The sequence below is a fragment of the Danio rerio genome, chromosome 4, assembly GCF_052040795.2.
Source record: "Danio rerio strain M-AB ecotype USA chromosome 4, GRCz13ab, whole genome shotgun sequence".
Lineage (NCBI taxonomy): Eukaryota > Metazoa > Chordata > Actinopteri > Cypriniformes > Danionidae > Danio > Danio rerio.
This window is the reverse complement of record NC_141024.2, coordinates 71477501-71501023: the sequence shown is the minus strand read 5'-3', so window position 1 is coordinate 71501023 and position 23523 is coordinate 71477501. Positions and strand designations below refer to the sequence as shown.

The 23523-nt window shown below is 36.8% G+C and overlaps 3 protein-coding genes across 23 annotated transcripts in view; 2 read left to right on the top strand and 1 right to left on the bottom strand.

Annotated features, from left to right (window-relative positions):
- Positions 1-23523, bottom strand: part of si:cabz01054394.7 — a 202854-nt gene that overhangs the window by 150915 nt on the left and 28416 nt on the right. The window lies entirely within an intron of this gene.
- Positions 777-13166, top strand: LOC100536348 (uncharacterized). The gene is made up of 3 exons (XM_087250415.2): positions 777-830; positions 6637-6781; positions 9522-13166. The coding sequence occupies exons 2-3, from the start codon at positions 6697-6699 to the stop codon at positions 10430-10432; spliced, it is 996 nt and encodes a 331-aa protein (XP_087106541.2). The 5' UTR covers positions 777-830; positions 6637-6696; the 3' UTR covers positions 10433-13166.
- LOC101885996 (uncharacterized) overlaps positions 22366-23523 on the top strand; it is a 14374-nt gene continuing 13216 nt past the window's right edge. For 13 of the 20 annotated variants that reach the window (XR_015484070.1, XR_015484068.1, XR_015484067.1 and 10 more), the window contains exon 1: positions 22366-22392. The gene's annotated coding sequence lies outside the window, so the exon portion shown is untranslated. Of the gene's footprint in view, positions 22527-23523 lie in introns of all 20 variants that reach the window. The other 7 variants (XR_015484071.1, XR_015484072.1, XR_015484069.1 and 4 more) reach the window with 1 other exon arrangement.

The window sequence follows — 23523 nt, the reverse complement described above, 5'->3', positions numbered from 1 at the left end:
TGACTTCAGGTAATTGTCAAAAACGCGCCGGTTACGCGAATCAAACGAGGAAATACAACATGATGACGATAAATAATTAAAAAAAAAGTCATCTTACAGTAATATAACTAATAGGTAATTATATCAACATAAAATGCTAATTAATAAACTACAGGACTAACATAATGTTAAAATATAATATTAACAATATAAACTAATACTGTTTGACAGACACAATCGGTATAGTTTTAGCTTGTCAGTCAGTACTGCATATATATTACTTTGATCTTTGTGTGCGTGTGTGTGTGCGCGCGCGTGTCACGTGTGTGTTCATTATGAAAAGAACCAAAAATAAGCACAGACCTGACGCATCGACAACTGATCGTTCATTTAAGATATTTGACTTCAGTTTGTCTGGGCAAGGAAATTAGCCATAAAGAAGTTGATGGAAATGAAGCCGTTTTGTGTTTTGTTTGTGTCAAGTGCATAATATTAGCCAACATGAAAAAGATGACTGCTTGATTTCTGCCTGGACCTAAGCAATCATAGAAAAAAAACATTTCGGTTTTATTATTAATTTATATATGATTATAATAATAATAATTTGTTTATTACTCTTATTATTGTTATTATTATTATTATTATTATAACCTTTATTTTGCCAGAAAAGACAATTTGAGATTAGAAATCAGTTTTATAACCATGACCAAACATTTATATGATTTTTTAAAAATAATTCAAAATATATATGCATGAGCTTTCAGTGATTTGAATGTGACTTTGATTTTGGTTTGTTTACATGATGACGTCATCAATCCGCGCCGCGGGTCTGTTGTGAGTTGGCTGAACAGGTTTGTGTTTTTAAGCATTGAGTGTTTAAAATATCTTCAGTTTTTACTATAACCTTACATACGAATTTATATCTGTTTTAATACTGGCATTCTTTATCGTCGCATTTTGTGAATATAGTGCATGAGAGAAATGTAAGTATCAGCTCTGAACACTGTGAAATTGGGAACTGGAAAACAATGAAAGTCATTTTGAAAGAGATGAACGAGTTTTTTCTGAAAACCACAGTCAATTTAAACCAAATGCATGCTTTAAAAATGACAAGTCACTCGTTAGATTACTCAGTAACTTAATCTAATACTCAAGAGACATTGATACTGAAGTTCTGTAACAGAATACGATTGGCGCTGTTTCAAGCTTCATAAGCTTGAAGTTAATCTAAATAAAACAAAGCATAAAGTGGACAAAACAACTAGTACATTTATACAAGTGATACAATAAATGTGTTTAATAAATGGACCAAACTTTAGGTGATTAATTCACTGATAATCGTCTGTGGAGAAGCGAAAAGCAAAAGAATCGCTGAGTCAAGAGTGAGAGTGAAGTGATCGGTTTAAAAGATTCACTGAGTCAAAACTGTTGCACAAAGCAAGTAAAGTCGTTACAGTTTAATGTGATTGACCAAACACAGCTCGCTAACTATGTTTTAGCAAAGCACACCGCATATATTCCAATCTGTGAACCATTTACACGGGTTTTGTTAAACGAAAGTAATGATTTGTTTAAGATTGATTCAATAGAATCACCTGTTCGCGTCGACTCGGATCATGGTCTCTCATCATCACCGCGCCGACATGTCGAATAAAGCACACAAAGCTATTACCGTTCATTCGATATTGTTTACTAATGCAAACCCTAATGTGGTTATGTTTTGATTCCCAGAATGTTTTTAAGTTTAGTTTTGCTGTTTTCCTAACGGAAAGAACGTTATTGTAAAGTTTGGGGAACATTCTCCTCACGATTTTAATACCACTCTAACATAATAACAGTCTATTTCCCCAAAACTAGCCTTCAAACATCTTTACTCTGGTATCATTTACCTGTTGTACATCGGTATAATCCAGCAGCACATTCAGGACTATACGCAATCTTGATAATCAGCAATATACATCTTGATTTGATCTTTTTTAGGCTAATGAATTAAATAAAACAACTATGAAAAAACAAATTCACAGGATTTAATAATACTTGTCAATATGTGAAAGCTTTATTTTTTTACTGAGTACATACGATTCCTCAACACAATGACTTAAACACAGCTTCAGGTTTTTAAAACATGAAGTTCATTCATAGACATTTAAAATGATTAATTAATTAATATATAAATGCTTCATGGATGTTTAGTTTAATAAATGGACCAAACTTTAGGTGATTACTTGATAATCGTCTGTGGAGAAGCGAAAAGCAAAAGAATCGCTGAGTGAGAGTGATCGGCTTAAAAGATTCACTGAGTCAAACTGTTGGACAAAGCAAGTAAAGTCGTTTCAGTTTAATGTGATTGACCAAACACAGCTCGCTAACTATGTTTTAGCAAAGCACACCGCATATATATTACAATCTGTGAACCATTTACACGGGTTTTGTTAAACGAAAGTAATGATTTGTTTAAGATTGATTCAATAGAATCACCTGTTCGCGTCGACTCGGATCATGGTTTCTCATCATCACCGCGCCAACATTTTCGAACAAATAAACAAAACACTTAAAGTTCACCTGTAAAGCACACAAAGCTATAGTCTAACTTTCATTAGTTTGGATCTGTTTATTAAGGCAAACTCCAATAACAATTCTTGGCTAGATTTTGGTCCCCAAAATGTTTTTAAGTTTAATTTTTTTGGTTATTTTTTCTTTATGGAAATACATTATTGTAAGGTTTGGGGAACATTTTGCTATCGATTTACGTCGTTCGAACATAATAACAGTCTATTCCTAATACCCAGAACTTTCCAAAACCCCAAAACTAGCCTTCAATACATCTTAAATCAAACATCTTTACTCTGGTATCATTGACCTGTTGTACATCCGTATTATCCAGCACATTCAGGACTATACGCAATCGATAAACCTTGATAATCAGCAATATACATCTTGATTTGATCTTTTTTAGGCTAATGAATTAAATAAAACAACTATAAAAACCAAATTCACAGGATTTAATAATACTTGTCAATATGTGAAAGCTTTATTTTTTACTGGGTACATACGATTCCTCAACATAATGACTTCAACACAGCCTCAGGTTTTTAAAACATGAAGTTCATTCGTAGACATTTAAAAATGATTAATTAATTAATATATAAATGCTTTATGGATGTTTAGTTTAATAAATGGACCAAACTTTAGGTGATTACTTCACTGAAAATCGTCTGTGGAGAAGCGAAAAGCAAAAGAATCGCTGAGTCAAGAGTGAGAGTGAAGTGATCGGTTTAAAAGAATCACTGAGTCAAAACTGTTGGACAAAGCAAGTAAAGTCGTTACAGTTTAATGTGATTGACCAAACACAGCTCGCTAACTATGTTTTAGCAAAGCACACCGCATATATTCCAATCTGTGAACCATTTACACGGGTTTTGTTAAACGAAAGTAATGATTTGTTTAAGATTGATTCAATAGAATCACCTGTTCGCGTCGACTCGGATCATGGTCTCTCATCATCACCAAACATTTTCGAACAAAAAACAAAACACTTATGAAGTTCATTCATAGACTTTTAAAAATGATTAATTAATTAATATTTAAATGCTTTATGGATGTTCAGTTTTCACCACTCAATTTTACTCAAAATACAGAACTGTGGAGTTTACCAGGACATGCTTTTCTTTCTGTCAGTGGTGTAAAGTAACTAATTACAAATACTCAAATGACTGTAATTGAGTAGTTTTTCTCAGTAATTGTAGTTTACTGAGTAGTTTTATAAATGTGTTCTTTTACTCTCACTTAAGTACATTTTTAGTGCTGTATCGGTACTTTTACTCCACTACTTTCCTTCAGGCTGCAGTCACTACTTTATTTTCTCTTGTCTATGGGGATTAGACAAATCAGTCCTGTGATTCCCGTCCAATCAAATCACACCTAAAAAGGAAAATTGCATCATAATGAACTACCTCAAGACGCGGGCAATTTATAATTGCAGCAAACTGTTTGGAAGCATTAAAAGTGTTCAAGTAATGTCCAAAATCTTTACACGCATTGACCCAGACGCATGTCACTGATGAGGAGATGACGGATGTTTACTTTATGATGACCGAAATGGCCTTAAACACCCAGCAGACACAAGACGTCAGATTGACGTTGTACCCTAACGTCGTGGGGTTTTTGCATTTTGTTTGGAAATGAAAATCGGGTTGACGACAGAACTCAACGTCAATGTCCAACCTAAAACCGTCCAAATAACAACGTCTAAGGATGTTGAAGTCGTGTGGAGATTACCACGATGACGTCTATCAGATGTTGGATTTTGGTTGCCATACCTGAAGACAAAAAATGTCAGTATTTGACGTCAATATGATGTTGGTTAAGATGTTGGCTCGACGTTGGATTTTGGTCACTTTCTAACAACCTAAAATCAACCAAATACCAACGTCATTTGACATCTTTGTTGGACATCTAAATAATGTTGTCCTTAGACCCTGACTAGACATTGAATTTTGGTCACCTGACATCACAACCTAAATCTAACCTAATATTAACGTCTTATGACGTTGTGTGCCTGCTGGGCTAATAACTTAATGCACTACAGAATGTTACGTGTACACACACATGCACAAATTACACGTAAACGCATCAGCTTTCTACAGTGAAATACTCACTATACACTACTCTTGAGTACTTTTGAAAGGTTTACTTTGTACTCATACTCTGAGTAATATTTACAACAGGTACTTTTACTCTACTTGCACTACATTTGTAGGCAAGTAGTGGTAATTTTACTTGAGTATGATTTTTCAGTACTCCTTCCACCACTGCTTTCTGTTTGGTCGGTAAACCAGGGCTTTCACATCATGTTAGGTCTGCCAAAGTCAACTCGAAATCAAAAATATAATATCTGCAAGTTATTATTCATTAAAAAGTTTGAGAAACGATGGTAATTTGGAGAAGCGTGCACGGAAATTAAAAATAGAATAAAACCACAGTTTTACGATTTGTTGGATTTATAAAAATGTGAAGCAGCCATTTTTTAAAAGAATTTAAAATTGAAATCTATTTATCTTTGAATTAGGGACCAGAGATCATTCAGTTTACATCTAGTTAGTCAGTTATGTGATTACCTACGATGTCCTGCTCCTACTGGCTAGGCTTCAGGGGTTAACAGGATAAGGAAAACCCGGATGACACATTTCAGATGGAAGTTTTGTTGTGGGTAAAAAAAAATAAATGTTAAAGAACAAGATTTAAACTAGCCTTTAGATTTGATCGTCAATCTCCTGTTGTGACTAAATCAGTTTTGGCCATTTAAACAATTATTTTTCATGAGTCCAACATCTAGCTGTGCAAAAAAAAAAAAACTTTGTCGTAAGAGAAGTCATCTTTCGCTACTGTATTGTTATTAGGCAGAGAAAACATTTGACAAGTAACCTTAATACTAAATCTTGGAGCTTATTCTTGAATGAAAGCATGACCAATGTAAAAAAACTGTGAAGCATCAAAAGCGGACCATATTAAAAATCAATTTGAATACTATTTTGGCTGTTGATGTCATCCATAAAGAGAGGCTAGAAAAATGTTGAAGCTCTAAATTATTATCATTATTATTCTTATTACTATTAAAATGACCGAATTCCGACTGAGGAAAGTGTAATGTGCTGGGCTGGCTCGTTTGTAATTTGCCTGATAAATTACAATAGGCCACAGTTTTTAATTTACTTTTTTTCCTATTGATAATATAATGTCATAAACAGTATTTTAAAAATAAATATTTTTTTCATATTTCTTTATTCTAACTATTTAGGAAATATTTTTGGTACACCAAAAAGGTGGTTATGATGATCATCCGACAAGCTAATCCAGCTAAAATAGTGCTCAAAATGGCTATGGGTCTGTATCTGAGAAAACATTTATTTATAAATGAAATATTTACATCAAATATGAATTTTATATATATATATATATATATATATATATATATATATATATATATATATATATATATATACAGTTGAAGTCAGAATTATAAGACCACTTGTTTATTTTCCCCCCAATTTCTGTTTAACGGAGAGCAGATTTTTTTCAGCACATTTCTAATCATAATAGTTTTAATAACTCATCCCTAATAACTGATTTATTTTATCTTTGCCATAATGACAGTAAATAATATTTGACTAGATATTCTTCAAGTCACTTCTATACAGCTTAAAGTGGCATTTAAAGGCTTAACTAGGTTAATTAGGTTAACTAGGCAGGTTAGGGTAATTAGGCAAGTTATTGTATAATGATGGTTTGTTCTGTAGACTATCGAGAAACAAATATAGCTTAAAAGGGCTAATAATTATGTCCCTAAAATGCTGTTTAAAAAAATTAAAAACTGTATTCAGTCTAGCCGAAATAAAACAAATAAGACTTTCTCCAGAAGAAAAAATATTATCAGACATACTGTGAAAATCTCCTTGCTCTGTTCAACATCATTTGGAAAATATTTTTAAAAAAGAAGAAAAAAATGTGAAGGGGGCTAATAATTCTGACTTCAACTGTATGCATTATCTCAATATTTATACACAGTGAATACTCACACATTATGTAAATACAAAGTTTTACTTTGGATGCGATGAAGCCAGAGGGTTTATTAACCGTTAAATATTGTCATTTTTGAAGTTACAGAAAGTCCAAAGGGACGGAAGAACTGGTGAATCCTTGTGACAGGCTGTTATAAAGATGTCATTTATTAAAGAGGAGAGTGAAGACGTGAAGATCGATGAAGAATTTACAGTCAAACAGGAAGATGCTCAGGAACAAACAGGTTGGTTTACCCAAACTCTTCCATTTGATATATATATATATATATATATATATATATATATATATATATATATATATATATATATCGACGGGAATAATAATTTCTTCAGAATTATTAGCCCCCCTGTTTATTTTTTTTCCCAATTTCTGTTAAATTTTCTTCAACACATTTCTGAACATAATAGTTTTAATAACTCATCTCTAATAACTGATATATTTTTATCTTTGCCATGATGACAGTAAATAATATTAGACTATTCTTCAAGACACTTCTATACAGCTTAAAGTGACATTTAAAGGTTTATTTAGGTTAATTAGGGTAACTAGGCAGGTTAGGGTAATTAGGCAAGTTATTGTATAACGATGGTTTGTTCTGTAGACTATAGAAAAATATAGCTTAAAGGGCCATGACACCCCTCACTTTCGGTTAAAGTCTACTTCAGAATTTTTTCAAAAGATGCATGATTAATGGGCGTGGAGCTCCGCGAGCATAGGGCAGGAGTGGGCGTGGCCAGCAGGGGAGAACGTGAGCGAACGTAGTTAGCTCACAAAATGAGACAAAACGTGAGAAGACGCATGAGTTTATAGTTTACAAAGTTAAAATGCAAAGAAATGAACAGTGATTTAATGCCCTGCTACATTTGTTATTCGTAATTTCATTTACACATAACCACAATTTATATCATTATAAAGATAAGTGTGTTCATGTAAACACTATAAATGAGGATTCTCCCTCAATCCCCGTATCCAGCAGACTCAGTGCAGCAGGTCTCCTGACCTGTCTATTTTAACCATTGGTCCTGCTGGTAATCTGGAGGATTTAGGCAAACACAGCAGCACAGTGATGTGTCTGAATGTGAACGAACTCCTGATAAAAGACAGCGTCCGCCATTCTCTAATTCTCGTGCTGCTCTCCCGACAAAAATGCTAGCCGCAAACACAGCTTTGCTGTATGATCGGCCCTGACAAGATCGCGGGGGAAAACATGCAACAAACCCAGTGGATCATGGAAACAAACGCATATGAGCCTTCATGAACGGCTAAATACTGTGTGCCCGTGGGTCCGTGACACAGCTCGGGCTTGACTCTGGCAGGTCTCATGAATAATTAAGCAGCCGGCTCTTCTCATAGGATAAGAAAACTCCGCTATAAATAATAATGAGAAACCGACGCGTCATCATTGCACTTGCAGTACTGCGCTACGTCGCCGATTTTGATCCGCCCTAAAAATCATTTTAAAACCGGAAGCTGAAATTAGCTGACAAAAGCTCAAAATTATCCAGTTTTCCCCACAATTAAAGCTGACAGGTGCTAACATTGTCTTAACTGATGCTCAACACACACAAATCTGTTAATTTATAAAAAAAAAGTTATCCAGGGTGTCCTGAACCTTTAAAGTGGCTAATAATATTGACATTAAAATGGTGTTTAAAAAATTAAAAACTACTTTTATTCTAGCTGAAATAAAACAAATAAGACTTTCTCCAGAAGTAAAAAATATTATCAGACACACTGTGAAAATTTCCTTGCTCTGTTAAACATCATTTGGGAAATATTAAAAAAATAAAATGAAAGGGGGGCATAGTATGTCTAAAATTAATGAAGATTAATAAAACAAACAAATGGACAAAGTGAACAGAAGGCACACACACACTTACTGTATATACACACACTCATGATACAGACCCCAATAATATCATTTATCCATATTCCTTTTTGAGCCACAGTATTATTAATACAGCTTCTTCTATTGATGCACCTTAAGGTAAATATTAAATCATCAGTGGCTCCAATCAACTTACAATAATTTAGTGGCTGCTATTTATTTATTTATATATATTTATTTATTGAACATTGTGAACTTGCGCAAATACATTTAAATTAATAATATCAACAGCAAAATCATATTGGGGTGGCCAGAGTTTAAACGGGGGTGGCCTTGGCCCTTTGAGGGCAGCCACAATGCCAACGCAGGCTCATTCTGAAAACGTAGCCCTACAGACATTTCTGGAGACTGCAAATTATGTCGCCAGAAGTATGTATGGCTGCATTTCGTTTTTAAAATGAACGATATGGGTCAGTATGACGCCGTTCCTTTTCGCGCTTACCACCTGACTGCTTACTTCCATATGGACGGCTTTCCGGCTCTTACCAGTTTGTCCAGTGGCTTGCCATGTATGTCAGTGGACTTGAGGCGCAAAGAGGAGTTGACCACGACGATGGCGTTTGAGTCTAGCGAAGATTGATTCCAGAAACAAGACAAAAACAATAGACAAAAAATAATAAACAAGTAAATACCAGGGTGAGAATGTGGTAAAATCTGAAAACATGATAAAAATCAGACGAGGGCTTTTCTTTTTTTCTTTATTGCTTTTTAAAACTGTGGATTAGGGAAGGAGGAGGGTGGGTCAGTCGGTCATTCAGTCAGTCGACAGTGGCCTCCGGTGGATTTACGTGAGAACAGCAGTTGTGAATAGCACTCGCGAGAGAAATTTTACATCTGAAAGAGCAAACACAGCGGCCTCTGGTGGATTCGCGAAAACAAAAACTGCAAAAAAACGTAGCTCCTGGGACGTATTTGGCGCTCTCCAGAAGTGTACATAGAAGTACGTTTTCAGAATGAGCCTGTGTTGCACAATGCTGAAGTGGTCCTCGGTGAAAATTAGTTTTACACATTTGAAGTCTGTTGATTTGTGTGACATTATACTGAGGTGATGTTGCATTTATCTTTTGTGACATAGACCTGATGGTGCCAAAAACGGAGAATCCAGAACTTAATGAAGCGGAAGAGATTAGTCGGAAGGAGAAACGTCGTGATTCTACAACTGGAGAAAAACAGAGTGCAAAGAAAACCTCACAGAAAAGAGCTCGAAAAAAAGCAGCTAGAAAGGGCATCACCTGCCAACAGTGCGGAAAAACCTTCTATCGAAACGCTAACCTGAGAGTCCACATGAGAATCCACAATGGGGAAAAGCCGTACACCTGCTCTGACTGCGGAAAGAGTTTCTATCAACAGGTAAACCTCAAAGTCCACATGAGAACACACACCGGAGAGCTGCCGTTTGCTTGCCAACAGTGCGAGAAGAGATTTAATGAAAAGGGAAGCCTTAAAAGTCACATGAGAATTCACTCCGGAGAGAAGCCTTACTCCTGCCCTCAGTGCGGAAAGAGCTTCAATCGAAAAGGAAACGTCAAGATTCACATGAAAGGTCACACTGGAGAAAGGCCTTACAGCTGCCCCCAGTGCGGAAGGAGCTTCATCCAGAAGAAAGATCTGAATTGCCACATGAGGAATCACACTGGGGAAAGCCCTTACGCTTGTAAACTGTGTAGGAAGAGTTTCGCACAAAAGGTGCATCTTGAGGCTCATGTGCGGATCCACACCGGAGAGAAGCCCTTCATATGTAGTCAATGCGGAAAGCGTTTTGCGCAGAAGGGAACCCTGAACACCCACATGAGGAGTCACTCCGGTGAATGTCCGTACACCTGCAACCTGTGTGCCAAGAACTTCACGCGGAAAGAAAGTCTTGTAACTCACATGAGAATTCACACGGGGGAAAGGCCGTTCATATGCGGTCAGTGTGGAAAGTGCTTCACACATAAAGGAAACCTTAACGGCCACATGAGGACTCATGCTCAAGAAAGACTTTAGTCCTGCCATTCTTGCAGGAAAGACAAGAAAAGGAGCACAAGGCTATTATTGAAAGAGTTTCATAGGAAAGCTTTATAAAGCTAATAGATTTGGTCCTTGATCCTGATGCGCTGATTCCAGCAGTGTGCTGGAAGTTAACAAGAAATATTTTTATTCTTTCATTCATTTATTTTTTGCCGCTTTTCCGGGGCCGGGTCGCGGGGGCAGCAATCTTAGGAGAGAACCCCAACTTCCCTCTCCCCAGATCCCGAGGTGTTCCTTGTCCAGTCGAGAGACATAGTCCCTCCAGTGTGTCATGGGTCTTCCTCGAGGCCTCCTCCCGGTGGGACATGCCTGCAACACCTCCCTAGGTAGGTGTTCAGGAGGCATTCGAAACAGATGCCGAGCCACCTCAGCTTCTGTCGCTGTAGAGGAGCAGCGGCTCTAATCCGAGCTCCACCTGGGTGACAGAGCTCCTCACCCTATCCATAAGGGAGCGCCCTGCCACCCTGCGAAGGAAACTCATTTCGGCTGCTTGTATCAGAGATCTTGTTCTTTCGGTAATAACCCAAAGCTCATGACCCTAGGTGAGAGTAGGAACGTAGATTGACAGATAAATCGAGAGCTTTGCCTTTCGGCCCAGTTCCTTCTTTACCACAACAGACCGGTACATTGACTGCATTACTGCTGCCACTGCAGTGATCCACCTGTCAATCTCACGCTCCTCCACCTGGGGTAAGGACTTTCCTCCAACCTGGAGATGGCAAACCCCCTTTTTCAGGTGGAGCACCATGGCCTCAGACTTGGAGGTGCTGATTCTCATCCCAGCCGCATAACACTCGGCCGTGTTTGATGAGGTCAACAGAACAACATTGTCTGCGAATAACAGAGATGAAATCCTGTGGTCCCCAAACCGAACCTCCTCCAGCCCAAGGCTGCGCCTTGAAATTCTGTCCATAAAAGTTGTGATAATATTTATTAAATGACTTATTTTTTATATTTTGTTAACGCCTACCCCTACCCTAAACCCAACCATAACGGTAGTTATATTATTATTACTTATTAAATTACCTTTAAATTGTATTTTATTAACGCCTACCCCTGCACTCTATCCCTGAACGTACCCCTCACAGTAATTAAAAAAAATATGAATTAATGTTGTACAGTGTCACAAAAATGATGCTTTATTGATGTGAGTAACCACAGCTGGATCTAGAAAAGGGTCAGTATAATATTCTGATGGTATAATAACCTAGGATAAAGGTATCACGGTTTCAAGGAATTGGGATTACTGCTCGAAAATATATTCTTTTTAAATGTCTGGTTAAAAAACAACTTTTTTCCCCATTGTACATAATATAATTTATTTTGAGAAACATTTAAAATATTTTAAAACAGTAAACATCCTAGCAGGCACAAGACATCAACATGACGTCAGATTGATGTTGTACCCTAACGTCGTGTGGATGTTGCATTTTGTTTGTAATTGAAAATCGGGTGGACGTCAGAATCCAACGTCAGGCTGACATCAATGCCCAACGTCCAAACCTAAAGTCAACCAAATATTAACGTTTATTGATATTACAGCTTGATGTTTGGTGGACATTACCACTATGACGTCTATCAGACGTTGGATTTTAGTTGCCATACCTGATGAATAAATGTCAGTATTTGACGTCAATATGACGTTGGTTTAAGATGTTGGTTTGACGTTGGATTATGGTCACTTTTTAACATAACCTAAAAACAACCAAATATCAACGTCTAATGAAGTTACAGCTTGACATTGTGTGGACAATACCACTATGACGTCAATCAAACAATGAATTTTGGTCGCCATACCTGACGAATAAATGTCAGTATTTGACGTCAATATGACGTTGGTTTAAGATGTTGTCTCGACGTTGGATTTTGGTCATATTCTAACACAACCTAAAAACCAGAGCCGGCCCAAGCCTTCAGGGGGCCCTAAGCAGGATTTTATTTGGGGCCCCTTTGGTGCAAACAATATGACAAATTATCGTCAATCCTTGATAATTCGCACACTATAAATTTAAAACACACATTATCAATTTTATTGGCTGTAGCTGTGTTGCTTACATCATAAAATATATGTTTTAAGACAATTATAAATATTATTCTGCTAAAACAACTTCCTATTGATCCAACTTTTTATATGACTACTTGCCCAAATCTAAATAATTAGACACAAAACATTAATATGGGCTGACAGAAACAAAAGCAGCTGGAAGTAGCCAATAACATACAGATTTTTTTTATTATTCAAGACGCTACCAAACAGTCTAACATAGTGACAATAAAGATACATTTTTTTAAATTGGATATAAATGTTAATACTGAAAAAAAATAATATTGTATTTTGTAGTTCAAATAACTTAAAAACATCTATTTAAATTAAAATTAAACTAAATCAGGAAGCATTTTCTAGACATACTCGCATATAGATCAAATTAGTAAATACGTACAAAAAAAAATATGTACAAAAAATCAGTTTTCAGAAATAATTCTAAATTAAGTGAACTTTTTTTTTCGTAAAACAAATTAATCTGCCAATGAGATAAGTAAAATAATCTTATTTAAAACCTAAAACAATCTTTTTTTTTTATTTACCCTAATTGGCAGATTATTGAGCTTTTTTAATGAAAAATTCACACAATTTTGTCTAAAAATCTTTCTAGAAAATGTTTATTGGTTTAAGAATTTTTCAATATTTGGACTAAATATCACACAAAAACTATAAGAAAGAAAATCATTTTTGCAGTGTATTTACCAACTGTCAATTGTATAAATCAGAAGCTTATTTTTTATCACCAAGTTCATTAAAAAAGCATTTTGCTGCTGTTCCGGGCACTGCTGCTTCAATCACGATATCAATGATTCTGCGATATATTGACAGGTCACAAGAAAACCAGCCACAATATATCACAATTTTGGTAATTGAAGGGGGAAAATGCATCAAAAATGTATGATGAATGTCTTTTATAAACACGCATTTATAGAATTGCAACAATGTAAAACAAGTGCACATCTGTCAAACAAGCTTAAAAATGCTGATGTGCAGAGAGCAGTTTATGACTGAAGAGAGCACATCTCTATCACAGCAGCAAAATCTCAATTTAGTGGAATATCCCTTTAAGAAAAAAACTGCCAAAATAGTAATTTATTGCTTTCTAATTTTCTGTAAAGTTAAAACACTTATTACAACTAATTTTATGTAAACATGGAAACATTTTATGCTTAGCCCTGGTTTATTTAAAAAAAAAAAAAAAAAAAAAAAAAAAAATATATATATATATATATATATATATATATATATATATATATATATATATATATATATATATGTATTCCCACTATTTTTTTAACAGATCAGAATGCTCTGAGAGGTGAGCACAGACTCCATAAGCACGTATGTTTTCAGCAGTGGAGAACATTAGTTATTTAGGCTACTAAGTTTTTTAATTCTCCTGATATTTTTTTTGCCAAAATACCATCTACAATACTTTGACAAGGTCTGTAAGAGTCAAATAAACGCAGGGCCCTTTTAATTAAATGTTCATGTCCTATTGATATCTTTATATATTTTGGCGGAGTTAAAAAGTTTGAGCACAAGTTGCACTGGCCGCGGGCACGCGCGAGCGATATAGCGAAGTGAAAGCGCGTCTGTTAGAAAGAAACTAGTGGCAAATTCGGGGGAGCTGGATGTCTGAAACACACAAATACGTTGGCCCAGCTTGGACAGAAGAAAGTGTATGTATGCCTGAGAATTTCACCATTGCAATGGCTCATCTCAGTGATTTACATGACGCTGGTGTAGGTCTAATGATTCGCCATTACGGGAAGTGCCACCTGGTGGCGGCTGGGTGTACTGTGGCTAAAGCGGTTATCTGCTGAAGTCAGTGTGGAAAACTGATTAATTAAATCAGATCTTTTGTAAATTTAGGTAAATATCTTGGCGCCTGAGTATGTATCGCGGTGAGAAATAACACTATAAATGGGCATATATTTTGTCCCACCACTAATCCACAACTCAACAAACTAAAGCTGCGTCCCGAATCGCATACTTATGCACTATTCTACGCCATTTTGTATGGCGTTCACACTGAAAACTCTAAAAATAATAAGTGCACTTTAATTACCCGGATGATGCACTCATTCAGCCGCTAAAATGAAGTGTGTAATGATGGACACTTCACGCACTCGACGACCACAGATTTGCTTACGTAGCGGAAGGGGCGGAGCTATCGGACGCACATGTTGAATAACTTTATTTATTTTGGATGGTGAAAGCAAAATTCTTCTATAGCGCCTCCCGATGGTGAATGCGGTTATACTCACGGCAGGTATTATTTGATAATTTGGTCGTTTATTTCACTGATTTGGCGACCGTCAAACGTCATCAGGGAAACGGTTTGAATCTCCGCTTGGTAAAAAAACATTAGTGTGCCATTTGGCATGACACTACATACGTATACTATTCTGTTGAGTGTGTAAGTGCATGAGTACATAGTGCATGAGTGCATAGTGTATAGTGTGCCATTTGGGATATTGCTTAAAACTAAAGTCACACAATAATTTCAAGCACTCTTGGGGTCCCCTGGTGGCCACGGGGCCCTAAGCAACCGCTTAGTTCGCTTATGCCTTGGGCCGGCTCTGATCAAAACAGTCGACTTCAGTGGTTTACCTGCAATCGTGAAGTTTCAGGAACTGTGAGCACCAAAGAAACCAAAAACATCGTCTCTCCCACATGAGGTCAGGCTGTGCTTTAATTATAAATCGTTGTTAAAAATCAATATTATTTTTTGTTTAAAATGTATTAACCCGTATTCTTTTAGAAGGCAATTTACTGATGAATGCTGTAATCTATTTGTTAACATCTCATCTCCATATTTATTTGATTGTCATAAATATTCTTCCTTTTGGGGAGGGTGTTTGAAGAGTTCACTACTTGAAAAACTGTAAAGATGCTGAACGTTTTTCTTTCTTCTGGCACAAAGAAGTCTATATTATTGATTTGTTTTTGTTATTAGGAACATTTTATATTTATATTGATGAGTCCATTGTTCATTTCTAAGCAGCCCTTTTTGAAATAAAAACAAAAGCTAAATTCGTTTCTTTGCAATGACGTTTATTTGTATTGCAGTTGTGTTACAGTTACAGTCAGAATTATTAGCCCCCCTGAATTATTCGCCCCCCTGTTTATTTTTTCACTTTTTCTGTTTAACGGAGAGCTGATGTTGCAACACATTTCTAAACATAATAGTTTTAATAACTCATCTGTAAAACCTGATTTATTTTATCTTTGCCGTGATGACAGTAAGTAATATTTGACTAGATATTTTTCTATACAGCTTAAAGTGACATTTAAAGGCTTAACTAGGTTAATTAGGTTAACTAGGCAGGTTAGGGTAATTAGGCAAGTTATTGTATAACGATGGTTTGTTCTGAAGACTATCGAAAAAAAATTAGCTTAAAGGGGGTAATAATTTTGTCCTTAAAATGGTGTTAAAAAATTAAAAACTGCTTTTATTCTAGCCGAAATAAAACAAATCAGACTTTCTCCAGAAGAAAAAATATTATCAGACATACTGTGAAGATTTCCTTGCTCTGTTCAACCTAATTTGGAAAATATTTAAAAAAGAAAAAAATTAAAAGGGTGGCTAATAATTCTGACTTCAGCTGTATAAGCTATGTATCTTATGGTACGTGACCTAGATTTGAAGTTTTTAGAGGAGTTAGCTGATACATTTTCTCATTAGCCAATTAGCAGATCCTTCTTTTTCTGAAGGAGCAATCACAGATCCCTCTTGCTATTAACTATATTAAAACGTTTTCAAAACCTTCAGGCTTAACTTTAAATTTCGATAAATGTGTGCTGCTTGCTATAAAGTCCTGCTCGGCCTCTTTTCTTTAGAATATCCCTGTTCAATCTCAAGTATGCTACTTGGGTAAAACTATTTCCAAAGATGACCATGTTAGAGTTAGAGACCCAGTAATTGCCAAAACCACAAAATTAATTCCAAGGGACTTCTCTTTAAGAGGGAGGGGACTCCTTGCGGAAGCTGAGGGTATTTCGAGAGTACCATATCCTGCTCTCTCACTGTTTGTGAACAAGTCTTTCATGTGCTGAGGTTGATAGAATGCTTTTTGACTTTCTTTGGAAAAACAGAAGACTGTTATTATAAACGGTTATGATTATGGGAGTCTAAACCTTCTTGATTGTTCCTCTATAATACATTCAAGATAAATTGCTTAGAAATATGATCCTGATTCCCTTTAGAATGCAATTCCCAAGTATATTTTCTCCAAAGTTGTTGGTCTCCCTTTTTTATTAGTATGTAATGATAATATTTCGTCACTTCCTATTAAATTATTCAATTTCCTTAAGCTTGGCATCTAATATATTAACACAGCTTCAGTCCCCATTGGTATTATATCTGGAATAACCATGATATCTGTTATTAAAATAAATCTATATTTTTTCCTAATTGGTTTAGGGACAATATCTGCTTAGTTTCTCGACTTTTTAAAAATAATGGTCATTTACTTTCTTATTCTGAGTTCTCAAGTAAATACTGTATTCTGATAACCCCATGAAAGTTTTCCATAGTCATGGATGCATTTCCCAGATGAGCTATTGCCCTTTTAAAAAACTCTCTTGATTCTGTTCTCCCCTTCACTGATTAATGCTTGTGAAACGGTGATTGGAAAGTTTTATGCTTGACTCTTCTCTCAGAAATAGAAAGATTCGGCATGTATTTTAGAATGAAATATCCTCCCTATTTGTCAAAATTCATGTGGCTCAAATCTGGCCCAAACCAGACACTTACACTGGCCCACATACCGCATGGAATGATGGCACTTGGGCGGTGCGCTCTTGTTTGCCAGATCTGGGCCACAAATAAGCCATAGCAATGTCACGAATCAGCCAGAATTCAACCACATGAACCAGAGCTGACCCTATTCTGGGCCACAGTGCGCTTTTATTCTGGCCCAGATCCGGCCCACACCAGACACTTACATCTGAACCACATACTGAATGGAATAATGGCTCTAGGGCGGTCCGCTCCTGTTTGTCAGATCTGGGCCACAAATAAGCCATAGCAATGTCACGAATCAGCCAGAATTCAACCACATGAACCAAAGCTGACCCTATTCTGGGCCACTGTGCGCTTTTATTCTGGCCCAGATCCGGCCCACACCATACACTTACATCTGGACCACATACTGAATGGAATAAGGGCTCTAGGGCGGTCCGCTCCTGTTTGTCAGATCTGGGCCACAAATAAGCCATAGCAATATCACGAATCAGCCAGAATTCAACCACATGAACCAGAGCTGACCCTATTCTGGGCCACTGTGCGCTTTTATTCTGGCCCAGATCCGGCCCACACCAGACACTTACATCTGAACCACATACTGAACGGAATGCTGGCTCTAGGGCGGTCTGCTCCTGTTTGTCAGATCTGGGCCAAAATAAGCCAAAGCAAGTCACATATTAGCCAGTATTCAACCAAAAGAACCAGAACTGACCCTATTCTGGGCCACAGTTTGCTTTTATTCTGGCCCAAATCTGGCCTATAGCTTCTAATAATGGATTAAACATTGTTGAACATCAGTGAATTACATTATTTCATCACAGCTTGTGCCTCACTTCATTTTGTTTGCTGTAATGAACAAACTTTTCAAGCAAAGTTCTTAAAAGTGACAGCAGCCCAAAAGAACATTTATATTAAGAGGTTCAGGGCTATGAGCCCAACTAAAGCAAACACTTTTCTCCATGATGGTGACTTTAGTCTATGTGGCCCACATTTGTTTTAGGATAACTGGGCCACATTTGTCATATCTTCTCCGGGCCACTATAAACTGTAATCCACATTAGCCAGAGTTTACTGTGCTAAATATTTGCCAAAAGTGGCCAACATATGTTTTAAGATAACTGGGCCACATTTGTCATATCTTCTCCGGGCCACTATAAGCTGTAATCCACATTAGCCAGAGTTTACTGTGCTAAGTATTCGCCAAAAGTGGCCCACATATGTTTTAAGATAACTGGGCCACATTTGCCATATCTTCTCTGGGCCACTATTGGCTAACGGCTGCATTAGCCAGAGTTACTGTGCCGAATATTTGTTAAAAGTGGCCCACATATGTTTTAAAATAACTGGGCCACATTTGTCATTCTTTCTCTGGGCCACATTAGGCTCACAGCCGCAATAGCCAGACCTAACTGCCAAATATTTGCCCAAAGTGGCCCACATTTGTTTTAGGAAAACTGGGCCACATTTGCCATATCTTCTCCTGGCCACTATAAGCTGTAATCCACATTAGCCAGAGTTTACTGTGCTAAATATTTTCCAAAAGTGGCCAACATATGTTTTAAGATAACTGGGCCACATTTGCCATGTCTTCTCTGGGCCACTATTGGCTAACGGCTGCATTAGCCAGAGTTACTGTGCCGAATATTTGTTAAAAGTGGCCCACATATGTTTTAAAATAACTGGGCCACATTTGTCATTTTTTCTCTGGGCCACATTAGGCTCACAGCCGCAATAGCCAGACCTAACTGCCAAATATTTGCCCAAAGTGGCCCACATTTGTTTTAGGATAACTGGGCCACATTTGCCATGTCTTCTCCGGGCCACTATAAGCTATAATCCACATTAGCCAGAGTTTACTGTGCTAAATATTTGCCAAAAGTGGCCAACATATGTTTTAAGATAACTGGGCCACATTTGTCATATCTTCTCTGGGCCACTATAAGCTGTAATCCACATTAGCCAGAGTTTACTGTGCTAAGTATTCGCCAAAAGTGGCCCACATATGTTTTAAGATAACTGGGCCACATTTGCCATATCTTCTCTGGGCCACTATTGGCTAACGGCTGCATTAGCCAGAGTTACTGTGCCGAATATTTGTTAAAAGTGGCCCACATATGTTTTAAAATAACTGGGCCACATTTGTCATTCTTTCTCTGGGCCACATTAGGCTCACAGCCGCAATAGCCAGACCTAACTGCCAAATATTTGCCCAAAGTGGCCCACATTTGTTTTAGGAAAACTGGGCCACATTTGCCATATCTTCTCCTGGCCACTATAAGCTGTAATCCACATTAGCCAGAGTTTACTGTGCTAAATATTTTCCAAAAGTGGCCAACATATGTTTTAAGATAACTGGGCCACATTTGCCATGTCTTCTCTGGGCCACTATTGGCTAACGGCTGCATTAGCCAGAGTTACTGTGCCGAATATTTGTTAAAAGTGGCCCACATATGTTTTAAAATAACTGGGCCACATTTGTCATTTTTTCTCTGGGCCACATTAGGCTCACAGCCGCAATAGCCAGACCTAACTGCCAAATATTTGCCCAAAGTGGCCCACATTTGTTTTAGGATAACTGGGCCACATTTGCCATGTCTTCTCCGGGCCACTATAATCTATAATCCACATTTGCCAGAGTTTACTGTGCTAAATATTTGCCAAAAGTGGCCAACATATGTTTTAAGATAACTGGGCCACATTTGTCATATCTTCTCCGGGCCACTATAAGCTGTAATCCACATTAGCCAGAGTTTACTGTGCTAAGTATTCGCCAAAAGTGGCCCACATATGTTTTAAGATAACTGGGCCACATTTGCCATATCTTCTCTGGGCCACTATTGGCTAACGGCTGCATTAGCCAGAGTTTACTGTGCCGAATATTTGTTAAAAGTGGCCCACATACGTTTTAAAATAACTGGGCCACATTTGTCATTCTTTCTCTGGACCACATTAGGCTCACAGCCGCAATAGCCAGACCTAACTGCCAAATATTTGCCCAAAGTGGCCCACATTTGTTTTATAATAACTGGGCCCCTTTTGCCATATTTTCTTTGGGCCACATTAGGCTCACAGCCGCAATAGCCAGACCTAACTGCCAAATATTTGCCCAAAGTGGCCCACATTTGTTTTATAATAACTGGGCCCCTTTTGCCATATTTTCTTTGGGCCACATTAGGCTCACAGCTGCTATAGCCAGAGCTAACTGTGCCAAAAATTTGCCCAAAGTGGCCCACATTTGTTTTAGGATAACTGGGCCACATTTGCCATGTCTTCTCCAGGCCATTATAAGCTGTAATCCACATTAGCCAGAGTTTACTGTGCTAAAATTCGCCAAAAGTGGCCCGCATATATTTTATAATAACTGGGCCACATTAGGCTCACAGCCGCTATAGCCAGAGCTAACTGTGCCAAAAATTTGCCAAAAGTGGCCCACATATGTCTTATCATAACTGGGCCACATTTGCACCATGTGAGCCACTTTAGGTTTAGACCCAGATTACCCTTAAATGACTATGCCACTATTTTTCCAACCGTCTTTCACATTTGTCCTCCGTCATTTGGGCCAAATTGATCATTTTCCACATGGGCCACATTAGACTCACATTCAGATTACATTTTGCTATAAGTGCCAAATCTTTGCCTTAAATGGCCCATATATGAATTTGACTCTTTGGTCCCCCTTTGCCATTGTACAGCTGGGCCACTTCAGGCTTTTGTCTGGGCTGTAGGAAGACCACCAGTGCCGCATAACTGCCTAAAGTGGCCCACATTCGTATGCTATCTGGGTTTATTCCTCATGTCATATTTCACTGGAATAATTCATTTCATGACATTCCTTGGAATATTGAGTGGTCTTTACCCAACACATTTTTAATCACAAATAAGATGAAAGAGGTTTCGTTCAAATTGCTACATCGAGTTTATCCAGTGAATGTTTATATAAAAAATGCTTCCTGAAAATGCTCCCCTTAGTTCCTTTTGTGGAATAATAGATGAATCTATCGATCGTCTCTTTTGGGAATGTGTCCATGTTAAGATTTTTTTGCAAAGAATTAGGTTTATTCACACGTGTCTCTCTTTTAGATAATTTTTCTTTGTCATATAAGGATGTTTAATTTAGTTTTTATCACGTTGATAAGGGATAAATATTTATTTTACTAGCTAGATTTTATACACAAATGCAAATGTTTGTCTGTAAAGCCCCTTTTTATAATTTTTGGGAAGATTTGAAATGTTATTTGAATACAATCTCTACCTCCAGCAATTTTTAAGCTTTAAAATCAGTACCCTGTTAAAAAATCCATCTTAAACCAGCCTAAGCTGGTTGGCTGATTTTAGCTGGTTGACCAGGCTGGTTTTAGAGGGGTTTTGGCCACTTCCAGGCTGGTTTCCAGCCATTTCCAGCCTGGTCTTAGCTGGTCAGGCTGGGAGATGACCAGCTAAAACGAGCTTGACCAGCCTAGCCAAGCTGGGAGTCCAGCCAAAACCAGCTATATCCAGCTTAAACCAGGCTGGTCAAGCTGGTTTTAGATATATTAATATGTAAATCTTACAGTATTGTCTCTTTTCTATAATACCCGGCGGACTGTATTTTATGTGACCTTTAAAATATCACTGTGACTCTGCTTTAAGATAGATTTAAAGCGATCTTTGAATGGCCAAAACCCCTCTAAAACCAGCCTGGTCGACTAGCTAAACCAGCCAACCAGCCTAAGCTGGTTTAAGCTTTTTTTTCAGTAGAGTAATCTTTTGTTTCTCTTTTTGTTTTGTTCTGTTGTCTATTTTTTGTTGTTATAGGATTTATACACTTTCTGATCTGTATATTTTTGTATTCTTGTTGAACGTTCCAATAAAAAATTGTTAAGCATCTGTTATTGAATCTGTTGATTACTATTATTTTGTATGTAGTGGTTCGTTGTCATGCTAACGTAATTTAAATGATTACGTTCTTCGCACCAATGACTCATCGATGAGCGGATATCTGTAGGTTTTTAATAAATCTGCACCCTTCTGCCTCGTACTTCATTCAGTTCTGCGTCCGACACACTTTTGTTTGAGCGCTTTTATTTTGTTTGGACGTCGTGACGTTATAAGGTCGCGCCGCGCCTCCTCAGTCGTCTGTGAGTCCTCTGATGAAAGGTTTGTTATTAACCGTTGTAAGTGTTTCTCACTCAAGTCAGTGTCGTTGGACGTTTTGTATTCGTACATATACTCAATTTCATTAATAAGCGTGGTATGTCGTGTTTTACAAACCATTGGTTTTGCGAGTCCACGTGAGTAACGGTTGCTTCATATTTTGCTCCCTGTGTCGTGAATAACGTTAAGTGTCACAAAGGCAGACATTTTCGGGTAACTTAAGCTAAACAAACTGGTGTGCTCGCTTGATTTGGTTAAAGTTGATGTTAAACTAACATTAAACATGACAACTACAAACAAATTGTAAATTCGTTATATATAACTACACACACACACATCCCTCTATCTTTATATATATATATATATATATATATATATATATATATATATATATATATATATATATATATATATATATATATATTTCTCACTACATAAACAATTTAAATAATAAGTTTTATATTAAATTTAGAATTTAAAATGTATTTAGCTATTTTAAAAATGCTATTATCTTTAAGATGAGCTAGCCTACCAAACTGTTTCAAAACAAAGTCACACTTTATTTGTGTCTCAGATTCACTGTCAAAAATAAATAAGCAATAAATATAAATGCAAGTATGTATATATATATATATATATATATATATATATATATATATATATATATATATATATATATATAAAGATGTCACTCTGTAAAAGAGTTTTTATTTGAATAAATCAGCCAAAATGCGGAACAGACTTTGATTTTAACTTACACTGGGGAAAAAAATGTTCAGAAAAAGCCACAATATAAAAATAAAACAGCAGATAACACCAGAGAAAAACAACGTTTTCATTATTAAAAAAAGCATAACGATAAAAAAAAAAACTTTATATTATAATAAATTGAAATCGTGTGTTGTAGGCATTTTGGTCACGCAATAGACATGATGTATGTCGCGTTTGTTTAATTTATTATGCACGCGAAAACATACTTGTAAACCAAATATTCTTTCATGGGCACGAGAGATGAAGTGCTTATGAAGTTGTCCCAGCTCATCAAACGTAGGCTCTGCATCGGTTAATGACCAGACGTTTGATGAGCTGGGACAATAGAACACACGACCAAATGATCATGCGTATGCTTGACCG